Source organism: Gallus gallus, chromosome 1 (genome assembly GCF_016699485.2).
Source record: "Gallus gallus isolate bGalGal1 chromosome 1, bGalGal1.mat.broiler.GRCg7b, whole genome shotgun sequence".
In the NCBI taxonomy this organism is placed as follows: domain Eukaryota; kingdom Metazoa; phylum Chordata; class Aves; order Galliformes; family Phasianidae; genus Gallus; species Gallus gallus.
Genome location: NC_052532.1, coordinates 59,853,409 through 59,869,536, shown reverse-complemented (window position 1 = coordinate 59,869,536; position 16,128 = coordinate 59,853,409). Strand labels below are relative to the sequence as shown.

Below are 16,128 nucleotides of genomic sequence, written 5' to 3'. Positions count from 1 at the left end.
AGGGCCTACAGCCATGACAGAAGCTACAGCCTAGGAAGTGACTCAGACTGCAGATGCCTGTGACCAGGGGGAGCCATTCAGCTCCTGTTCCAGCAGGAACATCCAGCTTCCATTGCTGCCACTGCAGTGATACATGTAATGCCTGTGCTTGAGGCCTCACGGTTACACTTACACCACTCTGGTTTTGAGCAAATACAGCCCTGTACCCTGATTAGCATTTCATTGACAAAAGGCAGAACACTTGAGCAAATGTGGGGTGCACCCCAAAACAGGCACGTAGTAGCGTTTAACAGGTTAAAAAATAAATTACAGTGGCTGAAGTAATTTGGCCATCATCCCATGCACTGTGCTATAAAGGCCATTAAGTTCTGATTCAAATTACCAGGCAGCCTTATAACCGTCAGTTATTATTCAATCACTCAGCAGGTTTGTCTAGCTTCAGGACAGCCACCACGTACATATACAAGAGCACCAATACCCCAAAAGCACACCTTGACAAGGCATGATTTAGAAGAATACCACACAAAGAGGCTCCCAAGAGCTTGGACGTGACCTGTCTCGGGCCTGTAAAGTCCACTGAAGGAGGGCATTGTGTTAACTCTCTGTGAAGGTGTTCCATCAGTGCCTAACTGGAGGGCTTGCTCCAAGGGCCTGACCTAAGGAATCCAAGTGTCAGAAGAGCACCCGGTGCTGTGGGAGCAAACACAGCTCCGGCAGTCACAGCAAAGCAGCACCGCACATTTTTGAGTCCCTGTAAAAACAGGCTAACAAATGGTGCTGGTATTTTAATTCTTTCCAGAAATAAATCACAGATGGTATCCAAGGCCACCTGCAGTCGACACTGAGAGGCATTTCCAAGGCACACGCATGCATCAAGGACCATACAAACACTGTTTTCTTACTGCACGGAGAGTGCAATTTAACCGAATTTAAACAACCCCAGACAGTGCTGATGTAAGATATATGGAAACCCAGTGAGTAGATGTGGGGAAAAGCTTAGCAAGAAACCCGAGTCTCCCTTATAGCATTAGGGCTTTATTTCTAAAGTGGCGTGGGGAGAAAGGGCAGCCCAGCTTGTTCCTTTTCTACTCGTTCCAGCAGCATTATGCACCAATTTATTCCCTCAGTGAGGGATATGGCTTTGTTACTCACACTGCTTCCTCCTCTCGCATGTAGTCGGGATCTCATGATGCTTCCCTGTGCCACAAACCAGCGTTCCCATTCTCCCTGCTGCAAACAATGCGCTTAACTCCATTACTTGCAAGTTCTCAAAAGACAGTCTGCCCATGCTGCAGCACCAAGCACTTTCCTATCGCCTGCTCCGCCTCCTGGCCCAGTATCTCCCTTCCCTCGGGGCTGAGTCACAAAGAGAGCCAGCCTGAGGGTTCCTGCTTGCTGCCCTGCAACCCCCTTTTCTGAAGAGTGCCATCAGGGAGAATGGAGGTTTCTGCGCTGATCTGCTGACAGCAGGCTGATCCCCCCTTCTGCTCAGTTTGGCCAGAAGCACAAATGGAACATGTGGCAATGAGCCTGTTGGTAGACATGTCCATACACAGACATGCAGAAGGATGTATACTGTCCACATGTACATACACCGGTGCGTTTATGTACAAAACTCACAGGATTACCTATACAGTGGATATGTTCTGCAGGACTCCGCACCATCAGATTTTACACTGGTGGTAAGAGACAGTTCACAATGAGCACTTGTCTCCCTTGAGCAGTAGTCCGAAAGGCAGCTCCAGGTTGCCCTAGGTCTGCCTGATGCTAGGAGGGCCAGATCAGTCTCTCTGTCTTTCTCCAAACTCACTGTTTATCCTTCTTTCCAGCTTTTCCTTTCTTAGCTTCCCCAGTCTCAGTTCATTTCTGCAACTTTCATCTAGGAAAAATCAGTTTGACAGAAATAATTCAGTTGCGATGCTTCCATTTTGTACCATTCGATGGTCATGGTACCTGACTTCAATCACACACAGCTCTTTTTCCTGCGCTATTAAACTCATTATTCTACTGATATTTTATTAAGGGCAAACCTATCTGCTTTTATGTCTGAAAGTGCATACGTGAAATTTCAGGTGTCAACTTTTTGCTGGACACGATGATGTAGTCTGCATACCATCACATTATTATTACCATTATTACTTCCTCCAGCACCACCTGCTGCTGCTCACACTGATGAGATCCATGGGAAGCAGGACGCTGGTAGCAAACACAGCATGCCTACAGACTATACTCTGAGATGCTGGCCACCAAAACGCAGACTGTAAGATGGAGCTGCTTTGGGAATTAGATTTTGAATGAGGTCAATTGTAGCAGGGAGAGTGATTCCTTCTCCCCTCCCGTCCTCGTTAGAAGGGCTATTAAAGACAAAAGAAATGCTGGTCAGACTGGTTTTAAGCTTTTTGGTTATGTCAGTTCATATGCGTTTCTGAGGAGTGATAAAGTCTCCAGCAATATCAAGCAAATGAGGCCGTGGAAGAAGCAGGACAAAAGCTTGTTAACTATCAACAACAACAAAAATATCTTCATTAGCACATCACAGATATTCTTCATACTAGCATAAGGTTGCACAGCCTTGTATTTTCACTCACAGACATGAGAGTGGCAAAACAAGTTTTATTTTAGGTAAGACTGGAACTATTTTATCTCCAGCTACAGGAGGTCTCCGAAATTCCTAGCAACAGCAGCAAGAATTTCCAGGCTGGCTTTCAAAGTAGCCATGGTCAACTCCATCTCAGGCAACATACCTCTGGCCTTTGCTTTTTGCAGAAGCAAAAAACAAGCATCTCCTGGGGTCATTGCCATATGTCAGGCAACCACCAAAGCAGTCAAACCCAGCAGTGTGTTTTTATTGTTTTACTGAAGGTAAGCTAAAAGCTTTATAAGCCATTGCTACAACTGCGGAATGCCAGCTGTTGGTAAAATCTGCTTTATGGATAACTCATTTTGCAGCTCCAGAGGGCTATGCCTCCATTTGCTTTTCCTCAACCTGACTTAACAGGTGGAGCTTTTCCCATATACATGAAACTATTTTTTTTTCCTTTCATTCTCCTTCTCTCCAGTTCAAATTATGCTGCTGTTCTCTATTTCTGCCTATCATCTCAGTTTTCATTTCCTTCACTCTTGGGCAGCATAATTGGATTGCACTAATTACCTAAATCAGGCTCCACCAGGACGCTGCATCACTGGCTTGTTGGCTGGGGTAAGCCCTTTGAGGGGCCACCTGCAAAGAGTCTCAAACATCAGCAGCGTATCAGGAGCTGGCTGATGGTATCAGCTATCGAGTTTGCCTTGGAAACCTGCCCTGCAATTTCAGTGTCAGAGAAAACACATTGTTCTGCTCCACCATTTAGCTGAAGAGGTAAACCAACACATGGCAGTGGAGGATCCTGCCTACAAATGCCTTCAAAAGTAGGAATGGGATTGAGTTTCCTGGGATTTAGTCCCAAACGCTGTTATTTCCCTATGTAAACTATGTGCGCTTCAACATCTTTTCACACAGCCATAGCTACACCACCTGCCTACAGCACAGGAGCAATAGGCCACTTTCACTAAACAGTGACGTGGCAGCTGACACTTCTGGCAGAGAAGCAGCAAGTGGAAACGCATTGTTACGTTGGTGGAATGGTAATTGCAAGCCGTTAAAAGAGCCAAGCATGGACTGACAAGATCACTTTTGTTTAGCAAACAGTTAAACTCACTCACCAGAGATCAAGCAGACCTACACTGCAGTTTGGCACAAGCTTTGGGAGCGAGCTGGAATGATTAATGAGCCATCAGCCACGTGCCTCAGAGAGAGCTGCTACAGCCGTGCTGCTCCCTCTTCTACCTCCCAGAAGCTGCAGGGTGGCGGTGGCAGAAGTCTGCTTCCCTACTGACTCCGTTTTCCTTATTAATTCCCTATTGATATGCCCACTGCTCCTCATCATGCTAGGAAAACCTACTACAAAGGAAAGCCTACTACAACAAATGTGATATTTTCATCTCCCATCCTTCTGACAGAGCTGCTGCTGGATTGCTAAGCCCCTTGACTAAGCTTGTATTTCCTGTCATCTGGAGAGTGTGGATTAATCCGAACTCACCTGGAGATCAAACATGTAGTGAGGGGTACATGGGGGAACGTCACAGAATCTGGTGCTGTTAGCGTTCAAGGCCAGGTTGGATTGGGCCCTGGGCAGCCTGATCTAGTGGAAGGTGTCCCTGCCCATGGCAGGGGGATTGGAATTTGGCAAGGACTTTAAGGTCCCTTTCAACCCAAACCATTCTGTGACTCTGAGTACTGCCTCAGCTTCCCGGCTTCTCGTCCATTTTCAGGTCAGGCCAGTGGCCAAAAATATTCTGAATCATCAAAATGTGGTCAGGACAGTACAACTACTAATTTCCTTCTTTCTAATTGCAGAGTAATTGGTCTACAATCAGGGGCAGTGATTTGCAAAGCTGGAGTCTGTGAGGATGCATAAAATAACTTGGACGTGAAAACTGTTCTATTCTGCAACACCTATCTAGAGTATCTACCATCATGTCATTTGTCCTCTATCCATCCCCTTCTCCATCTCTCCATCATAGCCACTACCATAGGCACCCTAGCAGGCTCTCTAAGGCCTACACAGAAGGTCAAACACTTCAGATGGGTATGTCTGAGGGGAAAACGTAGAATGTAATTCTCCTCAGGCAAACATATCACTATTTTTAATTGTATCACTCTACTGCTTATTGTACAGCCTCAAAAACCCAGCACCAGGGCTTGGGTGAGGGAGTAAAAATAAGGAAAGTTTAAGTGAATCACTGAATCACAAAATCATAAAGGTTGGAAAAGACCACTAAGATCATCCAGTCCAATCGTCCACCTACCACCATGCCTACTAACCACATCACTCAGTGCCACATCCACGTTTCTTGGACATCTCCAGGGATGATGACTCCACCACTTCCCTGGGCAGCCTGTTCCAGTGCATCACCACTCTTTTGGAGAAGAATTTTTTCCTAACATCCAACCTGAACCTCCTCTGGCACAACTTGAGGCCATCCCCCCCTCATCCTATTGCTGTTACATAGGGGAAGAGGCCAACCCCCACCTCGCCTCCTCTTGTGCTGGCTGAACAATCCCAGTTCCCTCAGCTGCTCCCCATAAGACTTGTGCTCCAGATCCTTCACAACTTTGCCACTCTAAGTGCAGATTGCTGAGGTGGTGGAAGCAAAGAGTGCAGCTCCCCAGTGACGCCTGGTGTGCATGCAGTGCAGGCCTTGTGGGGACAGACAGTGAGCATGCAAGGTGGGGGCAGGGGATGGTTTTTGAGAAATGTGGACTAATCCCAAAATAACTGAAGCAATCAGAGCACGAGCCAGAGCCACTGAGACACTGGGTACCTGGGAAGTGCTTCCACGTGGACTTGAGCCCTGAAAAGGCCTTGGATGCTCTATGAACAATACCAGCAGCACAAACTGTGCCATCTAATGCAATTGAGGAAACGTGTGAAATCACATTTCAAAATAGACTCTCTTGTAACTGAAATACTGCTGAGCAGAAGACAGCATTATAATTATAATAAATGAGTGCTGCTGAGTCAGAGGAGGAAAAAAATGTTTTGCCAGTAAATCCCATTTACACAGGCAGAGGTGATGTCAGTAGGAGCAGAAAGCAGTGCATGATGTTACACTCCATACTACCAAGCTCAATGTGGGGTTTGGAATGTATTTGTTAGTCCCTCTCCTTTCCTTCGGTGGCCTTTTCTGGTAACTTGGAGAGAGCTGGGAGAAGAGCCATGGGAATTATTAGTGACCACAAAAACTAGCATAAGAGTGAAAGTGACAGCATCTAGGAGGGCTGCTCCGAAATTAATGCCTCCTATTTGATTATGTTGGCCCATGACACCAGAAGCAGATGCTGGTGATATAGCAGTAGAGGTTGAACCTTCCCGCCAATATCTCAGTACATTTTGTTGCCATGTGACAGATGGCAGCAGAGGGAGAGTCTGACAAAATGCCATCTGACACAGAAGTACATGTGAAGCGGAAGTGTGGAAATGGATTTCTCCACACAGAAAAAATGTCAGCCATTGCCATTCACCGACATAACCGAATGTTTACAAAGACCAAACAGTGGATGTGAGCGCATTGAGGTGGTGGATGGTGGTGGATGGCGCAGTGGTGACAGCGACGTGAAAGACAAGCCACGTTCCAGATGGCCATACAGATTTTTACAAACACAGCATGCAGACTGGTGAAAATGCACGGCTAATGGTGGTGACTACACTGAAAAACAGTGCTTTGTAGCTGAGAATCTGCTCAATCAAACAGTGTTATTGTGCTCTTTGTAGCTGTTGTAGCTTCCATGGAAATAAATAGGAGGCATTACTTTCAGAGCAACCTACATACCTCTATTTATTGTATCAAGCAGCAGATTAGAGGAGTAGCTGATCACCGTATGGAAAACTGTCTTCTGATAATGAGCTCTTCAGCATGGCATTTAAAGGTGTAAACAAATCCAATGACGGGAAGCTGACGTTAAACAAAACAGACTAAAAATAAAGGAGGACATTTTCAACAGCCAGGGTAATTAACCTTCAGTCCAACTTATTGATGGCTGTACTGGATTTTCCATTCCTGGAAACATTAAAAAATAGGATGGAGGCTTTTCTAAATGACTTCCTAAATCCTGAACATGGTAAAGGAGAAAAGGATGCTACACAAAATCTAAAAATCACCTTCACCCAGTTTCACTCAATCCTTACTGACAAAACGACATCCTGCCCTCCCAGTTCATGGGTGGGTTAAGAGACCTTTAGAGTCTCTGGCATAACCCTGTCAGTTGGCAAGAAGATAAACCATAGGTGTAATTCCTGGAGTTTCCTCCCACACCACATGTCAGGAAAGAATATTTCTTGCACCTCCTGACCTGCCCTTTTGTGCTGAGCTCTGTTCTTGACACTAGAGCCACTTCTCATGTTGTCTGCCCTTTCCACATATGCCTTTTTTGCTGGTGGCACTATCTGCACCCTATGTGCTAGCTCTCCTTTGCCACTCCCACTTTACCTGCACACCTTTCTACAGGGCTAGTCCCTTCTCTCAGGACTGGAGGGCAGCAGGGAGCATCCGAAGCCCTGGGCAAGCATCCCCTGTGGGGCAGCAAATGGAGCAACAGTGCCTGCAGGGAGCTGCCCCTACTCCATGTGGGGTCCAGCGATGTGCCGCCCAGGATCTACCACGTGCGCAGCCTGGGCCAGGAGATCCTGCATGTTATAGCCCTGCCCTTGGTCCAGATTTACCGCACATCTATAAGCAAGGCAGTTCACCTTCCTGCTTCAGCCTCCCCCTTTGCAGAACTGTGGTAATTATATTTACCTGCTGCTGCACAGGAGCATTGTCAGCACCAATTAGTTTAGTGTTCGTGCAAAGCTTTGCAGACAGGAGCCTCAATACAAGCAGTAAGTACTATTATTATTGCTCTACTTCAGATGGCTACAGCACTGGCATTTTCCAGGCATGCACCATTAACAATTTACTAAGATAAATGGCCCAGGAACCTGAAAATGCATTTATGACAACTACCTCCTGCTTACCAGCACACATTCAGCCAAGTAAATGACACCTCATTGCTCAATGTGTAGCTATGGTAACATTTATATCTCATATTGAAGTATTCACACAAACACACACTGATCTGGAGGGAAGCCAGGCTCCCTCTTTTAATGACACACGCAACACTGAGCCAAGGAACTTTCCTAACCTCCGAAAGCTGAGCTGTCCCCAGTGAGGGAGATGGGGGGGTGCGGAGCAGGCAGCCCTTGCCAAGAAGGGATGCGCTACTGGTGGGCTGCACCACACAGCACGAGCCTAGCTGCGGCTTCAGGGAACTTACTTGAGAGCAGTCTTGTAGTGGTAGATCGCTTCGATGTTACGGCCTTGGTCTTTCAGAAAGTTGGCATAGTTGTAGTGCACCTTGGCGTTGTGGGGTAGAGTCCTCACCCCTGAACTGAAAAGAGGAACAGAAGCAGGATGGTGTAAGCACCAGCATGGCAACCTTCCCTGTGGCGAGACACTGTGGTAATTCAAAACACAATGTGTTAAATTGAAAGACCCTAAAAAGCCTAATATTGAGCGGGAAAGTATGCAGTACTTTCTGTAATACAGCTGTAACAGGCTCCCTCGTCTCCAGCCCTGCTTAAACTTGAGTGTCACGAAGGCACCTTATGAAAACCTTGATTTCAGTCTGTCAGCTGCAGGCACCAGAAAGAAGTATGCTTTCCATAGGCATCAGCCACTAGAGGGGATGCACAGCACACTCGGAGCACCCGGCCAGCACGTATAATACGCAGCACAGCACTGAGCAGAGTGAGACCAGGTGGGGAGGGCTAATAGGACTCTTGCCCTGAGCTGGCAAGCGGTATGCTCTCAAATTATAACACACGACCATGGATGTGTGACTGCACAGCCAACCCAGCCCTTCCCTTCATCCTCCTCGCTATGCAGATTGGACTGAATGTTTGGAATTAATAACGAGGGCGCAAAGACAAAAGGAGAAGAGCAGGCATGTGCTTATTTACTTAATTGACAGCACATCAAGCAAGGTACACCCTGCACAGCTGGAGGAAATGCAGCTTCGAGGTTATAGTTAGAAAGAAATCTCAAGAGCACGTACACCATGGAAACATTTCCCCTGCAAGAACCCCGAGAAGTCGGAATGCTGTTTAACAGGGAAATCCTTTCCAGCACATAAATAGGGACTCTCTGAGGTAATGGGAAATAAAAGTGGATTAAGCCGTTCATGTAAAAGCAGAAAAAGCACTGTTTCTCACTCACAAGCAGATCCCTGCCAGCTGCTGTCTTCCTTCCTCCCCATCAGCTCCAAGCTTCCTACTCCAGGTAAGAAACTCAGGAGGTAGAGCATTCCAAGCCTCACTGTGCCTACAATGTCTCTGCTGTTTAACTAGGGTGGGCAGTGAAGTCAACCATGACAAAATGAGGTTGCAAACAGCCTGTAGAGTGGGGAGAAGGCACCCACGGGTCCCCAAGCCCCGTGTTAGGAATTTCATTCTAAATGGCACAGTGGAGAATCTTAGTGGCGAATCTGCTGCCTTTTTGGTTATCTGCAGCCAGTGGCATCAAGCGTCACTAATGCCTTCTTGTGAGAGCTTCCAAAGCTTCGCCCACGGCCGCCTTACGGAGTTCAGCACAACACAGCCACAGTTTGCCTACAGAAATCAAAAATAGACCTTGCAGTTGGCTTCCTAATCATCAGGTACTTCCAAATGACTTACTGGGAGCACTACAGGAATAAGACATTTTGTGACTAATCGCTGAATTAAATCAGTTAATTGATGCTATTCTTAAGAGAATGATTTTCTATATTAGTTTTCACAAAGATATACTGCACCAGCAGCAAGTAATGTGTGACTGCTATGGCTGTGTTAATTTCCATTGGCCTTGGGAGCTATTAACTACACGCTTACAACCTCTGGGCATTACCGGAATATTAATTCTTATACAGACAGGGTTGAATTACATCAGTGACAGCGTTACAGGCAGAGACGCAGACTCAACGCCGTTACCGTCTCAGAGCTGTGTGCAATGAGTTGTTGGCTCCGTTATAGCCCCCGCTGAAACAGAGCACACCGACTTAATGGTGAGAAGTACATTACATATGCACAAGTACTGCAGTTCTAACGAGATACAGTTTTAACACTAAGATGCATATGTTTAAATATTTTAATTCCGGGCTGTTTCTCTTTAAATAGAATTTATTACTAATCCTGCTGGTCCCATTTATTAAAACGTCACCGATAAAGCTCTTTCATCTGCGTGATTCTGCTGGGGGTGGGGGTGGCGGTGACACAGGAAACAGAAACTGGCTTGAGTTCGAGTCATTATGATGCTGGCTTCTGCATCACACCACTCACATCCCCTGACCTATTTATTCTCCTTGCATGGGTGGGGAGGGGGGGTGTTTGGTTTCGCAAATGCACACAGCAATGACTGAGGCGAACTGCTTTGTGGACTCCGCACTGTCAGCAGCATTGCAAACACCCGGCTGGAGGCAGAGTGGGTTTTTTTGGAGAGTTTAGGCAAACACTTCTGCTAATTGATTCTTGACCAGCTGAGAACACTGTTTGCTCATTGACAGGGGAAACAATGATGTCCACAAATGAAAGCCAAGTGGGAAAGGGTGGAGTATAAATAACTAAGCAGAACACAATGGCTTTCCATTTCTGCTTCCCGCAAGCCCGCGGTCTCTCACAGTTCCAATCTCTTTTTCCAACTTCTTTTCCAAACTCTCCTGTCTCCCTCCTCCCCAGCCCAGCACATGTGCCCTTCTGAAAACATACGGACCCACTCTCCAGCCAGCCAGAAACAAGTCAACTGAGATGCAGCGTCACTCATCAGGAGCATTTCCTCCCCTTCTGATTTCCACGACAGCACTAAGCAACACAAATGGAAAATCAGCAATAGGAAAGCCATCTTACGTAGCGCTTCCTCCCCATGGAAAGGAGGCAGCCTGTTAGTCGTAACACAGAGAAACAAAATGCCATTGGCACTTGCAACCTCAAACCCAAATCCCATTTAGCCAGCAAAAGTCTCCCATGATACTGTTTTCCTCAGTGCCTGTCCCACTCCGCAAAGTTCGGGGCAGAAAGTACATTGATTTTCTGTGATTTTCATATGAAAAGCATTCGGTTTGTAAGGAACTGAGACCGCTCCTGTCTCAGCAGGAACCTTGGGACAGTGAAGTGATATCCTGTGCTTTGGGAATCATTAGCACCAATAAAGGTTCTCTATGGCAAAATGTTCCCTGGATGACCCCAACAGTCACTGTCCCTGGCCTCATATCCCTGTATTGATTTTCACAGATAGCAGCACGGGACTGAACGGTTCTATAGAAGATGCACAAAACGCAAGGGAAATTGCTCTTCTTAGCTGAGTTGACTTTCAGAATTAACAAAAGCACACAGCAGTAAATGTCTCCTTTGGGATGGGTTGGTTATTTTTCTCCTGTTTCTTTTTGTTTTTGTTTTTGATTGGGGTTTTTTTTTGCACGTTACTGAGGTCAGCAGACCTGACGAGGGAGGGAGAACTGCCAACTAAGAAAGAGCCACTTTTATGTAGTTCCTTTACTGTCTACAGCCGTACTTCCAGACACTGTCACAAATGTGAGCTGTGCACGCAATGCTTTCCAGGAGCAATAGGAAACGTGGCAGCTTCACAAACCTTGAGAAGGTCAATACAGCAGATGCAGGGGTTAGCCCACAGCCCTCATCTTGCTCCCTCTGACCGGCTGGAGCCTGAGCTCCAAACAAGCCCTCCTTCTCCACCTGCTAACACAGTCAGGCAAACTTGAGGCTTCTAGAAATGTATGCTTCAAATAGGTATATCTATACATCTAGTCACTCTTTATGCTTGTGGGTCATTTGTTTCTCACTTTTAGCCCTTGCACACACACCTATGCACAAATGTGTAGATGCATCCTCTCCTCAGGTGGTATCATTCTCTTCCACACTGAGGGAGCCAGGACTCAGAGGGATTTCTGGTTCCTCCAGGTTTGGACCCTGTACCGGAGCCCAAGAGTTGTGGCAGCCATTAGCTGGGAGGGTGATGGTACCGACACTGGCAGCATTGTGTCAAAGCAGGGCAAACCTTGAGAATGAAAAAAGATGGGGTGCAAAGTACAAGACTGATAACATGCTGAGAATACATCTACATCTCCTGGGGAAAAAAAAAAAAGTGCAGACAAAGCATGTGTAACAGAACTGAGGGAATTGAGACAGACTGACACTGAAGAAACACATCTAATCAAATGGAGGAATTGAAAGGAGAGGTGAAGGGGAAGAACGAGAGGAGGGAAAAATCAGTAATTAATTAAAGCAGCAAGTGGAAGAAGAAGAATAGAGAACTAAGAATGGGAATAAAGATCCTCTCAGCACATACTTCTTTAAAAAAAAATCAACACAAAGACAGACTACCAAGTAGGTTGATTTATGTCTCCCTTCCCCATATATAGATTTGCTCTGTTTCCTTATTATTTTCTCTCAAACTGCTTTAATGTTCTTTATCTCCTCCTCCTGCTCTGTCCTTTCTAATTTATTGCTAACATGCCTCCATCCACTTCTCCCTCCTTCACTCCTCTCAACATCGTCCCATATACAGCCTCTACGCTCCTTAGCTAATGGAATGATCTTCTTGTTCCACTCTTCTACTGTTGTATTTCTTTCCCATCCTACCATATTATAGACTCCAACAGATGTCTAACACCTATGACAAAAAGATCTTAAAGAACAACAGAATGCCAACAAGGTTAAATAGCATAATAAAGAAGGCTCTGAGAAATGAAAAACACCCATTTAGAAAGTAAACTTTGCAGCTGAAGAGGTAAAAAAAAAATGATAAGTGTATAAACTTTATCCAGTTCAACATAAACCATAATTAGGCAGACCAAAGGAGATGTAAGGAAAAACTTGCTAAAGACATCAAGGCTAATAATGTAATACATCAGACAAAGAATCAGCCAAAGATCCACTAGGGAACATATATGATGGAGGTTCTAAAAGTAATGCCTGAAGATGAAAAGGCCACAGCAGAAGAGCTCACTAAGGGGAACTGAAGGATGTTCCCACACTAGAACCTTTCCTTAGAGGGGCAAGTCCAAAGCATTGTCTCAAACTAAAGTGGCACTAAGAGAAGCCTTAAAACAAACCAACACCAAGAACACTTAAAAATCAACAGGGCCTGGTAGCATGCATCCAAAGGAAATCACATGTGAAGCTGCTATTAGCTGGAGTATGTAACCTATCGTTTAAATGAGCCTTAATATAGGAGAAATGGGAGATGATGAACATGATGTCAGCTGCCTCCACCCAAAGGATATGGGGAGCGACAGAGCAGCAAGTCTGATTTCCTGTTCAAGTAATTTGGGAGAAACGACAATAAAACTGGATCTAGAAAACTTCTGGATAGCTACAATCCAACAGGGGAGAATTTAACCTTGTACTTTGCAGAAAGAAGTTAGGTGAACAGATCCTTTGTTCTTTGATAGACTCAACAGGCGTGTGGTACTAAAGCCACTGAAAGCTTTTATGAAAGCCCAGTCAGTTTCAATCGTGTCAATGTTGTGCACCTGGATGCTCAAAAAAGCTTTTGATAAAATCTCTTGCTGAAGTTTTCCCATTTCTTAAAGGCATCATGGAATAAAGATGGAAGGTCCTCTTGTGAATCACCGTCTGCTTGAAACACAGCAAGAGAACAGGTAGGTGAAAAGTTTTTCTAAATGGAGAAGACTACAAGCAGGGTTCCCAAGAGCCATGCACTGGCACTTAGGCCGCTTCATGTGTTCACAAAAGATCTGAATATGGGATCGAACAGGGAGACAACACATTTGCAAATGACAACAACATGAATCAGGCTGCAGGAATTAAAGTTGACTAAAAAATGTTGTAGAAGGATCTGCAGTATCTTCAGGATTGAAGACTGAGCAAGAAGGTGGCAAATGAAATGGAATTCTGTTACAGGCACAAGTTTTAGATTGGTGTCTACACATCAGACATTTCTACTCATAATAGGTATCCTGGAGCTTGTGTGGGCAGATTAGACATTAATACAAAAGGAATAGAGAACAACCAGAAAACAGCCCTATAGTACTGTGCTGCAAATCTCCTGAATGGAGTATGTTCTTCTGGTCTCCATCTCAAAAGGACAGGTTAGAATTAGAAAATACCTTGCAAATAGTGACAAGCAGGATCGGAAACCACTGATATGGAAGCATAACAGCTTTCATATGAGGAGAGTTCAAAACTAGCCGACTCCAGTGCAAAAAAGAGGCAGCTCTGGGTGAGGGTCTTGGGGAGGGGCTGGGCTATATAGGCACGAAAGGCACATGAAAAGTGATCAGCTGATGGGTTACTCCCTACTCATTCACAACACCAGGACTAGGGAAAACCAGGAAAGATGATCAGGCAGAACATTCATGACATATAAAAGGGAAGTTGTTTTGTGCACACTGTGTAATTTAACGATGGAGCCCAGTGCACAGGATGCTGTGAAAGCCAAAACTATAAATAGATTTGAAAAAGCAGCCAGAGACATTAATGGAAGAAAAGTCCATCAGCTGCTTTTAAAGGGGAAAGAAAAAAAGAAAAAAAAGAAAAAAAGCAAATGAATCCTGACTCAGGAAGTCTTTAAACTGGAGATCAGTGCAAGCTAGGAAAAGATTGAGAGAAGCGTCACTGCTGCTTGTCTGGTTCTTAAATTGCTTTTATAGGCATCTGCTGCCAGTTGCTTTCAGAGGCAATACCAGGTAACCCAGAACGAGCACACCTACATTCTTGCCTTCTCCTCAAAAGCCTAGGGCAGATATTTTTCCTAGACTTGTCCCCAAAAGACCCAAGCTGGCCAGCCTAACCCAAGCCACCAAGTGTTCTATCTAGTTCAGCGTAATGCTGTGGGCACCAAATCCCTACCTTTGGGCACTGAGTCCAAGCTCTGGCTCAGTCCTGCACTAAAGCAGTTCAGTGGCTTCTGAATTTGATCCAGTTTGTGGAAGGCCACCTTGCTTTGAATGGAGGCAGGACAGATACAAGTCTATTTCAAGGGTAGATGTGGCACTGAGGGACATGGTTAGTGGGCGTGGTGGTGATGGACTGGTGGTTGGACTAGATGGTCTTGGTAGTCTTTTCCAACCTTTATGATTCTGTGATTCTACTTGCATCCAACTAAGCCCAAGTAACTACGGGTTATGTCTCCTTTGTGACAGACCCCCCTGGCACACTGAATCATTCCAAGCGGGGTTCTCGGTGAGAGATACCTTCCTTTCATCCACTCTGATTTGACTTCATCTCTCTTAAACACAGGCGACCACAGCATAATGCAACGTGGCACAGGTGATGCCTAATGCACAACATATGGAACTGCCATCTTCCAACCTCCTTTCAACAAGAGAGTCACCCAATTTGGGAAGCTGTCTGGCTTTCCTGCAAGTGGCCACCACCAACCAGAATGGCTTGGACTGGAACCACATTTAACGGGGAGCTGTGAGAGCCCAGACTGGTCACCATGGCTGCTGCTGTCTGAACAGCAAACAGAGGTTCAGAGAGACAGGCAATGAATTGTGTTGGAGTAAAGAAAGCCCGACTCCAGATTTAAAACAAAATTCCACTAACAGCTCCAACCACTTCAAGAGTGTCTCCTGAAGTCTGAAAGGTACGCATAAAAAGTGATTTCATACTCCTCAGTGCTGAGTAAATTAAACTTTGCTCTGGCCAATAAGTTAGAAAATAAAGCTAAGCAACCAGTGTGCAAATCACCTGCATTTCTACAATTACCTCACAATTAGACAACTGCTGAAAGCAGCTGGAGGCAAATGCAATACATTTCCTAGCAAAACACAAAATGAAACAGTCTGTTTCGATGCAGAAAAATATATAAATGAGGTTATAAAGAGAGCTGTTTGGCAAAGAGTAATCAAATAAAATGAAATATGGTACATTACGCTTGGCACTTGGTTGCATTTCATTTTTGTCATTAAGAATATTGCTAAAGAAAATTCAATATATTCAATAGCGTTACTATGGTGTTTTGTAGGGCTGCAACAAAATTCTGCTATGTCCTTAAAAAGGAAAGCATTACATTACTGGTAAATCTACAGCACTGAAGTTATTTAAAAACAGCGTCTTAAAAATGCTATTGCCAGAACAAAAGTTTGTGCATACGCACATAAAGAGCTGACACCAGTTTTTGCACAGCTGTCAGAAAACAGAAAGTAGGTGGTGGTGGTAGCTTTTTTAATGTATAACAATCAAAATGTTAATTGCACCACTGCATTAATAGCTGGACTGGTCCTTGTGACATAGAAAATCATTTATTCCATGTAGCGAACAGGCACAACTTACTTTAAACAATATGAAAATGCAAGTATTCTCCCATGGCTGCCCATACCTGAACAGGGACTCTCTGGAGAGCCAGATTTCATTCTGTTTCACGGTCTTCCAAGAGAACAGCAGCAGCAGTAAAGCAAAGAGAGTCAGAACAGTAATTCTCCACTTATTTAACCATGTAGTCAGCTTTTTCAGACCATGGACAAAAAGGATGCAGTATCCCATACTGGAAAACAAAGTGAAAAATGGAAAAGGTACAGTTACATTCCAGTAC

General features: G+C 45.1%; 1 protein-coding gene across 1 annotated transcript in view; it reads right to left on the bottom strand.

The window, feature by feature from the left end:
- TMTC1 (transmembrane and tetratricopeptide repeat containing 1) overlaps nucleotides 1-16,128 on the bottom strand; it is a 152,010-nt gene that overhangs the window by 34,550 nt on the left and 101,332 nt on the right. Inside the window, exons 10-11 of the mRNA XM_015287026.4 lie at nucleotides 15,916-16,080; nucleotides 7,856-7,969 (exon numbers count right to left, since the gene is read on the bottom strand). Coding sequence (XP_015142512.2) covers nucleotides 7,856-7,969; nucleotides 15,916-16,080 — 279 coding nt within the window. The remainder of the gene's footprint in view (nucleotides 1-7,855; nucleotides 7,970-15,915; nucleotides 16,081-16,128) is intronic.